Here is a 12,274-nt window from a genome sequence, read left to right as displayed (position 1 = left end):
ATTCTACGCATCCGATGAAGTGGGCTGTAGCCCACGAAAGCTTATGCTCAAATAAATTTGTTAGTCTCTAAGGTGCCACAAATACTCCTGTTCTTTTTGCGGATACAGACTAACACGGCTGCTACTCTGAAACCTGTCACTTCTAATATCAGTCATTCATTCATCAAACATCTTTACACGTCAAAATTTCTCCCCTCAAAGCCTTCAGCATATTGTCATTAGATGTAAATGCTCATAGCTATACAGAAATTAGAACAAAAGAGTTATTTTTATTTTGATATGTAAAATTTAACTCTGGAACTTCCAGAGACATCAAGAAAATTCACAACTCAGGCTTCACATTCAGTCTAACTCACTCCAACACACCTGGGAACATTCAGCTTCTGTACAGAACTACAAAACCTTCAAAGATAAAGCATTCCAAGGCCTTTAGATCTCATGTCTTAGAAGAGAGTTTTTGAAGTTCCTGCAATGTGTCCCTTTGTATGCCCAAGAAGGGCTATTAAGTCACATTACCCAATATAGTTTTTCAAGTTATTAGTTTAATAATGTTTGTATTTGTATATTAAAGTACAGCATTCAGACAACAAAGCAAGATAAAGTACAAGCTCAGTCCATGCTTAGTGTTCAACCAAAGGTAGAAAATGTAGATTAATTCCATGATGCTGCTTCTGTGGAAGGAGGTGGAATTACACAGATACTCGCATTGGGAAATTAAGCCAGAGCCAACCTTGCTTAGGTATGGACTCTATATTTTACCAAAAATCCTAGGCAAATCACTCATGTTGTAAATTATTTTTCTTTCAGAGATATGTTGTGCTTATTTGCAACCTTCTGACATCCTACAGCAGGGGTAGGCAACCTATGGCACACGTGCCGAAGGTGGCACGTAAGCTGATTTTCAGTGGCACTCACACTGCCCGGGTCCTTGCCACTGGTCCAGGGGGCTCTGCATTTTAATTTAATTTTAAATGAAGCTTCTTAAACATTTTAAAAACCTTATTACTTTACATACAACAATAGTTTAGTTATATATTATAGACTTATAGAAAGAGACTTTCTAAAAACATTAAAATGTATTACTGGCACGCAAAACCTTAAATTAGAGTGAATAAATGAAGACTCGGCACACCACTTCTGAAAGGTTGCCGACCCCTATCCTATAGTTTTCTCAAGATGTATGACATTATATCAAATCTGTTAACTAGGGGTTATGTCTACACTGCAATTAAAAACCCACTGATGGCCCATGCCAGCTGACTTGGGCTCGCAGGGCTCAGGCTAAGGGGCTGTTTAATTGAGGCATAGACATTTGGGCTTAGGCTGCAGCCTGAGCTCTGGGACCCTCCACATCACAAGGTCCTAGAGTCTGGCCTCTGCTAGCATTAATATTGCCTTTATCCCTTCTTTCATCTCTCAGATACTGCTGCTCTTCTTTCACAGAGCCATCATTAGCCTCCAGTCACTGTCCATTCTTTTGGCAGTTCAAGGAAGTTCAAGATGGGACAGAATGGTTCCCCTCCTGCAAGGTCCAAAGCAGCTCTAATGTTTGCAGTAGTTTATTGAGTGATCAAGTTTCTTTCTCACAGAACACTTGTTTAGTATTATGTGACAGATTTCATATTTGGCACCATAACTGTGTTCTCTGTACTCTTGAGCGCCAGGCTGTCCCATCAATGACCCACCCACCTATGTTTGTTTGAATGGAGGATTTGCAACCCTCTAATAAAATAGAACGAGAATTACTGGTCAAGTTGATGTATATAGTACTTTGAAGCTGTATAACTATGGATTCAGATTCTCTCAGAATAAACCCTCTTTGCAACAAAGATCAAATCTGTTTTTGTTTTTTTTAATACAGACTATACAAAACCAGAGATTAAATACTATATTTTCTTTATTTTTCCAAGTCTCTCATACTGTAACTTGATAAATCTACCACTGTAATGCAAGTCTGATTACTTAAAGCACTTGCCATCAGCTTGTTTTTTACTAAACATAAAATATCCTTTAAACAATGCTTTAATGTTCTTTCATTCATTGGCAAAGAATTCTATTTTATGTCTGCTTTTCAAACTGTGTATAGTTTTAGTCCAATGGATCTTCTGGTGTGTCCTTTCAGGGTTCTTCGTTGCAACAATCAATATTTACAATTGATTAAGCTGAGTACACCTGAAGTAGCAGTTTGTCCCTCTGTATAGTTCAGAGATTTGTATTACCACACTGGTAATACAAGCATGGAAATAAAGTTGTTTGGTAAAATTTTACAAGATATTATTTAAGAAAACTGCCTCTTGATAGTCTGATGTAATTAGCATTAAAACTAAAGATGATCAAACTGCAGCCTGCTGATATTCTTCATACAGCTCCCCTCCTACAGGCCTGATGAACAGTATTGATACAGGTTTCAGAGTAGCAGCCGTGTTAGTAAAACTATTTCCCCATGCTTATTTCCCCACCCAGTTCCTCATATCTCCTTGTCAATTGCCGGAAATGGGCCATTTTCATTACCACTGCAAACAGTTCTTTTTCTCTCCTGCTGATAAAAAGCTCACCTTAACTGATCACTCTCCTTATAGTGTGTATGGTAACACCCATTGTTTCATGTTCTGTGTGTGTGTGTGTGTGTGTGTGTATATATCTTCCTACTGTATTTTCCACTATGTGCATCCGATGAAGTGGGCTGTAGCCCACGAAAACTTATGCTCAAATAAATTTGTTAGTCTCTAAGGTGCCACAAGTACTCCTGTTCTTTTTTTTAGTATTGATACAGTTCAGCCAAATTCAGCTCCTCCTATCAGAGGAAGTACTGTTTTTCAAATGTGGCCACGAGCAACTTTTCTTGCGACCACAACAGCCTCCTCGTTGGTGATTGGGGAGGGAGAAGCAAAGCAGCAGCCCCGCCTCCTAAATGAGCCACCTTGGTGTTGGTTGCTGGGGCCACCAGCAGAGGTCAGTCCCTTGTCCTAGCTAGCTGGGAGGCTGTGAAAAGTTATATTAACAAACATACAAATATCACTTTTCACGAAGACTTGCTAGTTAATTATATAAATTACTATGATTTGGACACGTATATGCGCATATTTATTTGTTTTTCCTGAAGTTAATTACCGTAATTTTTTAGGAAAAAGTATCAGAGCAGCCACCAGCAAGAGTGGCCATAGACTAACTTAGATATCAGATGCAAAGCCTCTACCTAGTTCAGTTTCTTCCCCAAGCCCTACTTATTTCTGAATTCAGTGCCATAGTGGTAAAGGTGTCTGCCCAAAATTTTCAACCAGGGCTTTACTGCAGGACTCCTGTGAAAGAAATATAGCCTCCAGCTGCTGCCCTCCAAGCAAGGTCTATGTTCTGTTAGAAGCAATCATAACTAGCTATGCATCAATGTATAGCCCACACATCACTGACTACTTCAAAGTCCCTAGAATGATTCTACAGATTCTAAGAAGTGGATGAACATGAGCTGTGTTTTCTGTTCTTTTCAGTTCAGATATGTAGAGCCTGGTCTACAATTAAAACTTAGCAACATCGCTCAAGGGTGTGAAAAATTCATTAGAAGTACTTAAGCCAATTTATGCCCCAGTATAGACACCACTAGGTTAATGGAAGGATTCTTCTGTCTGCCTAGCTACAGCCCCTCAAGGGGATAGATTTACTACAGCGATGGATAAACCCCTTCTGTCACTGTAGAAAGCATATATACTACAGGTTTCAGAGTAGCAGCCGTGCTATATACTACAGCAGCACAGTTGCAGAACTCCTGCTGCTGAAGCACAGCCGTAACCTCAGTCAGCCAAACAGCCCAAGTTAGAGCTGGTGAACTACATACTCAGGTTTTTGTTCACTTCCCCCGTAAGTCTTAGTAAGCCAAGAAAATATAATGCAGTTTCTTTTCTTATGTTATCTCAGATATTTAACTACAGACATCTCAGAACACAAGATTTCATCCCCTTGAAGTTGTTTATTAGAAAGGCTGCTTCCAAAAACTTAGTTTGTAACCTTTTAAAACACTATAGTTATTTAAGATTCAAACTTTATTTTTGGCTGTGAGTTAACATTTTACATTTTTATTTTTCCCTCTCCTTCCTCGTGCTCAGGGGTGCCACATCATTAGCATTGATTTTAATTTATGTCCTGTGTTAGCAGTTTAAAAATAAGAACTTGGAAAACATTGCAAATATGTAATATCCTTCCTTAATAACTTGAAAGGGAACAATAACTGGGCCATGAGAAGAAAAACAAATACTAAGACTCCCACCTAAGTAAGAGAATTTCATTTAAACTGAAGAAGTCTCAGATCTATAATGCTGACTCACCACCCTTTGAAAAAAGATAGTGGTACATTTTATTGGAATCTATTTTCAGTAGAGGCTGAAAAACCATGGTGGCCTGCATATCCAGAGAACGACTATGAAACGTCAACACTGAAAGAAATGTTAAAGTCCAGTTGTGGAGAAGAGTGAACACTCAAATTCCAAACTGCACAGAAAGGGACAAAAAAATTGTATATATTTATATATCTAAAAATGCACCTACCCTTTTGTCTCTCAAGTTAACAAAGTGGCATTAGGTGCCAGAACAGATAGAAAGTGGCTCACAAATAGAGCAGTAGCAGGAAACCCAGACCCCTAATTCTGCCCTCCATCCAAGCAAGAAAGCCTCCCTCAGAACGATGACACCAATGCTCCTGCTCTGCTCCACTTTCTTGGTAACCCCAGAAACAGTTAAAAAAGGATCAAGAAGCAATCACTTGAAGGAGCTTCTCCCGTCCAGGGTAAGGAAAAAACTGTTTAAAAAAAAAAGAAAAGAAAAAAAGAGAGTGAAAAGGTACCAAAAACTTAATTCATTGACTCATGTGGTTGAAAATGAAACTTGAGGACAAGAATCAGGAAGAACCCAGGTTTTGTTATTTAGCTATCATTTCTATTGTAGCAGCGGCTAGAAGCCCCATTCATTGACCAGGACCCCCTTGCACTAGGTCCTGTACAAACACAAACAAAGATCAGTTGTAAACGTTTTGGGACAGGGACTAATTATTCACAATTTTTGTAATTTAGTCTGAGCTTTTTTCTCGAACACCAGTTTACACAAAGTCTACATGCAAAACTGTACTGGATTAACAAAAGGTGGTATTTTAAACTGATTTAGCAAAACTTGTCCAAAACTCTCTTTAGACACACTGAAGATTTAAAACCAATTCATATCACTCAAGCTTTCAATGGTAAAGTTACAGATACAAGCTAAGGTGGCAAACAATTTTAAATCATTGTGTCACCACAGAGGGATTTGCACAGGCTTAATTAAAATCAGTTTAAAAACCTATTTTAGTTAAACCAGCACAGCTTCTGTACATAGACAAGCCCTGTATTTCAACAATCTGTTTTAGGGTATGTCTACATTTAAAATGCTACAGTGGCACAGCTGTAGCAGTTCAGTGTAGACACTCACTACAGAAACAGGAGGGGTTCTCCCCTCACTGCAGTTAATCCACCTCCACCGCGGACCTAGCACTGTCCACACAAGGGGTTACATTGGCACAGCTATTAATTTTTCACACCCCTGACATGTGTAGCTATGCCAACTTTAGTTTTCCGTGTAGACCAGCCCTTACACTATAGATAGGGCCCTATCAAATTCACGATCATCATGGACCATGAAATCTGGCTATTGTAGGGGAGGGACAGTGCTGGGGGCACCCTAGCCATGGGCTCCTACTTTGGGCCAAGCTCCAGCTGCTAATCCCAGCCCAGACTGGGGAGGGACAGGACTTCCTTTTCCCTTGCAGGAGCCACTCCGGGACCTGGGTCAGACCCACCTCTGGGAACCTCCCCCAGCTGTAGGAAGCTCCATGGTAGCTGGCTGGGACAGGCCACAACCCAGGCAGAGAGGCTGCAGCCCCAGCTGTCAGCACCCCTCACCCCAACCCAGGAGGAGAGCCTGCCAGGAAAACCCAAACGTAGGGTAACCTGCTCCCCCATACCCTGCAATCCTCACTTCATGCTGCTACTGACAGTGGTGCTGGCTTTAGAGCTTGGAGCCCAGCCAGCAGCCACTGTTCTCCAGTTGCCCAGCTCTGAAGGCAGCGCCCCCACCAGCAGCAGCACAGAAGTAAAGGTAGCGATCCCACGACCCCCCCTACAGTAGCCTTTCCCATGACCCCCTTTTGGGTCGGGACCCCCATGGTTACAATACCCTGAAATTTCAGATGTAAACATGTGAAACCATGAAATTGACTATTTTAAAAATCCTGTGACCATGAAATTGTCCAAAATGGACAGTGACTTTGGTAGGGCCTTAACTATAGAGGATAGTTGTCACTATCATTTCTGATACTCAGCTGAAAACTGAAATTTAAGCACAGTGGTAATTTTCTCCACACTTCCCTGAGATTGACATCCAGTGGGTGTCAGATGTGAAGAAGTGTAGCTGAGCAGCTGTCTTTTTAGAAAAGGGGAAGGGAAGAATTTCATCATAAACCCAGAAAGGAAGTGAGTCTGACTTCCCCAATCTCTTATGAGTTACCTGTCCCAACGTTTTACAAGTCCAGTTTACAGAAACAAGGTCCTGCCCATCTGATGATCCTTGGCACTAACTGATTTTTAAAAAGAATATGTTACTAAACTTTCCTCCCACTCAGGTACGCCACTCCACAAATTCACCAGCATAATTATCTTCAAGCTCAACAGAACTAAACCTGAATAGACATTTACTGTCCATACATTAAATGTCTGTACATGCTCACAATTCCAGTCTTCTGGCTAATTAAACAAATCTGTATAAATGCCAGTTTCTCTCCATGAAGCTATAGCACATAACCTGCACAGCAATTATAGCATGCACAAACCTGTATTGCATATACCAACATAGATATGTGACAAAGGTTAATGTAAGTCTTACTCAGTAGTATTTTACATAAACATGAATGAAAACTGAGAGAAGAAAGGCTATGTTGGGAGTGGGGGGTGGAATTCCCTCTTTTTCTTACAACCTCCTCCCCCCACACACACCAGAAAAAAATAATTAGTTCCCTTGGCAGAAGACCTGAGTCAATACAAGTTAGTAACTCCAGAAGATGAGCCTGTTTTAATGAAAATTTGGGATTGACAGATAAGAGTCAACTTTGCCAACACCTGGATATGACGCTAAAAGTTAGTGTGTGCTCCAAGGCTTTGTCTACGCTATGATCTTTCAGACCCACAGCGTGCATCTACACTGCAGCTGGGAGCGAGTCTCAGGTAGATGGGGCTGATTTTTTTATATGCCACCCCAAGAATTCACCAACTGTCTTCAAACTCAACAGAACTAAATTTGAGTCAGGCCCAACTGCCCACTAAAGCTTGAGAGCATAGGCGGCGGGTATCATCCCCAAACAGCCAGGCGTGGCCCTGCCCACACTCTGCCCCCAGGCTCCCCCTTCTGCTTCCACTCAGCACAGCTCCAGGATGGGGCTGGGCTGCCTGCCCTCCCAACACTCCGTGGCTGGGGCCCCGCCACCCGCCCTCCCAGCGCTCCGGGGGAGGCTGGGGGCACTAGCCTAAGACAGGGGCCTGCAGCTGCGGTGGGAGTGACTCTGGGCTCCGTTAGGGGCGGGGGCACGTGACGCGGAAGCGGGGGGATGGGGGCTAGCCTCCCCCAACTGGCGGTTCACGCACCGCCCATGCGTGAGAGGCTGAACCACAACATCCACATTGTTATTTTTTGCATGCTAACTTGAGCTCCACTAGTGTGAGTTGATTTACCTGGGCTGGGAGGTTTGCTCCTAACTACAGTGTAGACCAGGGGTCAGCAACCTGCGGCACGCGAGCTGATTTACTGTGGCAGGCTGCTGCTGGCCTGGGGTCCCAGGCGCTGGTCCGCTCAGCCCGCTGCTAGTCTGGGGTTCCATCCGCCGGCCACCGTAAATGTAAAATGTATTACTGGCACGCGAAACTTTAAATTACCGCGAATAAATAAAGACTTGGCACACCAGTTCTGAAAGGCTGCCGACCCCTGGTGTAGACATACCTTTAGGTGCAGCTCCTCCAGCAGAAGCCATAGTGCAGATAAAGCTAGGCTGTTTTTACCACTATATCCCCCACCCCAGCTGCACCATTTGGGAAAGATAGATCTGCAAAATCACACTGTAAAAAGCCTTGGAGCAATGCTTAATATCATACCCACGTGTTTGCTTAGGTTAACCCTTCCCTAGTAAACTCAAAATTTCAAATTAAACAAGCCAATCCTTTGGATTTACCAACTCCATTCCACAAGACTATTTAAAAAGATAGTTAATTTAAAAGTCACACTATAAACAAGTATCTTTACCTAGAATTCTGGACACAACCTTAAAAATTAATGAATTTTTTAAAACCAAATTTACATGTCACTAATTATGCTCCAATTACTTTCTGCATTTCTTATCTTGGACAATAAAAAGCAATGAAGTCAGTTTCCACTTTTAGTTTATTAGTACTGCAATGTTTGGGTTAAAATCCATGTAGAGGAATGTTGGTTTAAAAACAACAGTTTTCATTGAAATTTCTTTGCAATGTGAATTATCTACAGGGTTCTCATGAATTATAAAAATTCAATTACTAAAGTTTAAATTTTGAACCAAATTTAAGTTGACAGCATCTCTTCAAATAGATGCAATCTTCTGTTTCAGGGACCACTTTATCTCCCTCAAGCAGCAACAGGAAGCCTTTGAAGAGAAGTCATCTACCTGGAATGTATGTAACTGACTTAATTTTGGACTCAAGTTTAAAACAGACATGCCAAATTCATATAAGAAATGCAAAAAACAAGCCATGAAACCAATATTTTAGAGGTTTGTTTTAGCAAAAATTGGGCCACTTGCACCATGAGGTGAACTTGAAAAGCCAAGAACTTTATTACTACAGCTTTGAAACATTGCAGGGACCTCAGTACCCCCAGCTGTGCCTCTAGTTATGGGATATTACACAAGAAGCTGTACCAAATTGAACTCTCATTCACAGGGGGGGGAGGAGCGAGAGGGGAGCTTTTCCAACTATCAGAAAAGTAAGACCGCCTAGAGAAAGGACAACTGCTCGGGGAGGAAATACCAAGACCGAGCTCTGCTTCTCCTCTTCCACCTCGGAGACTACATAATACAACTCAACTCCTCAAAAAGTGCCTGTGGCCCCAGCCTGCCGCTCTCACCTCGGGCAGAGGTTAGGAGACTCCGGAGGCAGCGCCTGCTCCCAGTAACAAGCGGCTGCACTGGGCTAGCTACCCGGAAGGACCCGGGTCACCCCCAGAGCTCCGGCTGCCTCTGTTCCCCCCCAGGGTGTGCCCAGGCAAGGCAGGTAGTGGCGAGTGAGCCGGCCCCCGGGGAAGTCGGAGCGCAGTAAGAGGGAGAAGGAAGCAAGGTAGAGGCAGAGGGATAGAGGAGGGCGCTGCGCTAGGGGACGCCGGGGTGGGACGGGGAGCCGGGGGAAGTAACGAGGAGGGGCCCGGGAGATCGCTGGGCTAGGACGGGGATTGAGCGAGGCTCTGGGGCGGCCCGTGGGGGATGCCCACCCGCTCAGGGGGAGGGGCGGCGGGGGACAAGCGGAACGGACCCCCGGGGCCACACACAGCGGGGTGCTCGGCGGGACTCAGGCGTGCAGCACAGGGAGGCCGCAGCCGGGGGAGGCGAAAGCAGGCGCGGTGAGTGGCCCTGCGGCGGGCGGGGGAGAGTCGGGGGTCGGGAAGCGGGTGCTCGGGGGGCAGCGGCTCCAGTCCCGGCCCAACGAAACTCCTACGCGGCGCAAGGAAACAACGGAGTCACCCACCGAGGTCGGAGTGGTTCCCCTGGGCGGCCGCCGCGCCCCGCATCGGGGGAGCCGGGGAGACCCCGGCCGCCACCGCCGATCCCCACGGAGGCATCCCTGATCCCAGCTGCTGCAGCTCGCGCTGCACAGCCTTTGCCTTCCAGCCCGCCCCGCCTAGGGGCCGCGTCGCTCCCTCGCAGCACTGAGCATGCCCGGGAGCAGCTGAGCCCCGCCCCGCCCCGCCCCGCCGGCCTCCTGGGGCTGCCCAGGGAGCGGGCAGGGAGGGAAGGGGCAAAGCCTGGGGTAAATGATGCGGGGGCGGGGGGGAAGTGCAGAGAGAGGGGCCACTCTAGGGGCTTGTTCCCCTGCTGGAAGGGCGCCTCTCTGAGCCCTCCGGCGGGTCACGGGTTTATACCCTGTGATCCAGCCTCACGCCTACCTAATCTCGCTCAGAAAGCAAAAGTAGCTGCCGGCTGGGGAGTTGATATAGTGACTCTCCCAGTGCCATCACTGCAAAGAAGCAAATGTAATAAAATATAAACAGCTATATTCGTCCTGCTCCTGCCAAATGCAGATTGGACACAAAAGGGGGGGAAGCTGGCCGGCCTAAAGCATAAGATGTCAGGTAAAGACAAACGTTTCCCTCTGCTCCTTGTGTGTTTCCCATATTTACACGTAGTAAGGAGTAAATTTGCAAAGATTACCCAAACATTTTGCTATAATTACCCACCACATTTAGAGCCTGAGCCTTCAAGAGGATCAACAGAGAGCTCTTGGAAGTATTGAGCTCTACCTGGCTTGATTGATCTAAACAGAATATTCCTTATCCAGAGCTCTAGCCACATGTACCTGTGGAATCCCTAAAGTCTGGCCTTTTGAATAAAATTTGAAATATGATTGAAAGAAATTTCATTTGCTTTTAATTAATAAAAGGCCTTTTTTTTAAAAGATGACACTGGTTTTTAAGAAAATTGTGTTTGGCTGTAGGCATGAGGAATTTTGCCCACAAAGGAATAAGTTTCAGAATTTGTGTTAGCCCTTTACCCCTCTTGACACCATTTCATTTTTTTGTTATAATTATGGTAAATAGTGGAAGTACTGGAATGAGAGCTTTATAAAAAAACACAAACATTTGGCCAAATCCTGCTTGCTTGCAGTTTATGCCAGTGCTGAATGATTCAATGCAGGCTGATAAGGGGTACCTAAAAGCCCTTCCATCAATCCACTGGAACTATACAGGAACAAAGTTGGGGTGGAGGGGAGTTTGTGTTACAAAGGCAATTACATGCTGGAGGGAGACACAAAATTATGTGTAAGAAATGCTGAAATAGGCAGTTATGAAATAACCTGCACACAGTGAGAGAAAGTTTCTCCCTGCCCACTGTTAATTATAATCTGGCATATGCTTTGAAGCATATATATCTTTTACCATTCAGTTGAGTTGTTATGTTATTGATGTATTTTAAAAACTTCTAACTGTTGTAACTCCTGCTTTTTCCATTATTTTGAGATGGTGGAGCATCACAAATGGCAAGGAGCAGGGCCAAAGAGCTGAGTGTTAGTCTGTTATGGCTTTCCTTTTTACCAGCTCCTCACAGAAAATTGTTGATATACATCAGTTGGCTGAACTTCCTGCTTTGAGGTGATTGTCAAAAATAGGATTTAGAAGTATGTAGACAGTGTGGTTTTGTGGAATGGAGAGGCAAGAGAAAATGGTTTTTATCTGTGGTTTGACTCACTGTATCTTGCACATCATTTATGGGCTGTTTTTAGAGATGCTTAGAACTTGCCGCTCCTGTGTACTTCAGTGGAAGTTGTGGGTGTTTAGCACTTCTGAAAATCTGACTACTCAACTTCTCTGTACCTTCATTTCCTCCATCTGGAAAATGCGGATACACCTACCTTTGACTCTTTGGGGTCCAATCTAGACCAGTGAGGGGCTGTGTCATCCATGCCCTGTAACTGGGGTGCCTCACAATGCCTTGATGCTGTAGCTCCAACATGGACCACTCACAAGCAGCCTTTCAGCATGTAAGCCACACTCTGGCTTCCACCAACCTTAGTTCCACATGCAGGGTGACTTCAACACATCCCCCGTCCTGGAATTCCACCCCCCCGCCCAAAAAAGTGTGTGTTCTGTACTACACTGTGCAGCCCTCTCGTGGCCAGTTTAAGTAACAAAGGTCCGTTGTCCCTGTCAGGGAACAATATACAGCAACTTGGCACCTTAAATGGAGTTACCCACACACTTTGCAACATTGGATTAATTCTGAGTAAAGAACAAAAATTACAAAGTGATAGGTTTTAAATGAGTATAAGAATTAGGGTATTAAAGTCAGAAATGGTTACAAGAAAAATAAAGATAAAATGCTTCCTAGTACTAAAACTTTACAAATTAAGGTTTCAGAGTAGCAGCCGTGTTAGTCTGTATCCGCAAGAAGAACAGGAGTACTTGTGGCACCTTAGAGACTAACAAATTTATTAGAGCATAAGCTTTCGTGGGCTACAACCCACTTCTTCGG

At 44.3% G+C, this 12,274-nt stretch overlaps 1 protein-coding gene across 1 annotated transcript in view; it reads right to left on the bottom strand.

Moving 5' to 3' along the window:
• The window catches only part of RELL1 (RELT like 1), a 42,046-nt gene extending 32,132 nt beyond the window's left edge, over positions 1-9,914 (bottom strand). Inside the window, exon 1 of the mRNA XM_024210475.2 lies at positions 9,774-9,914. Within this exon, the coding sequence (XP_024066243.1) occupies positions 9,774-9,867 (94 nt within the window). The 5' untranslated portion in view covers positions 9,868-9,914. The remainder of the gene's footprint in view (positions 1-9,773) is intronic.
• Positions 9,915-12,274: the final 2,360 nt, after the last annotated feature.

Source organism: Terrapene carolina, unplaced genomic scaffold (assembly GCF_002925995.2).
Source record: "Terrapene carolina triunguis isolate 2854851 unplaced genomic scaffold, T_m_triunguis-2.0 Scaffold66, whole genome shotgun sequence".
Classification (NCBI taxonomy): Eukaryota; Metazoa; Chordata; order Testudines; family Emydidae; genus Terrapene; species Terrapene triunguis.
Note: the sequence above shows the minus strand (reverse complement) of the source record. Positions and strands in the feature narration are given on the sequence as shown.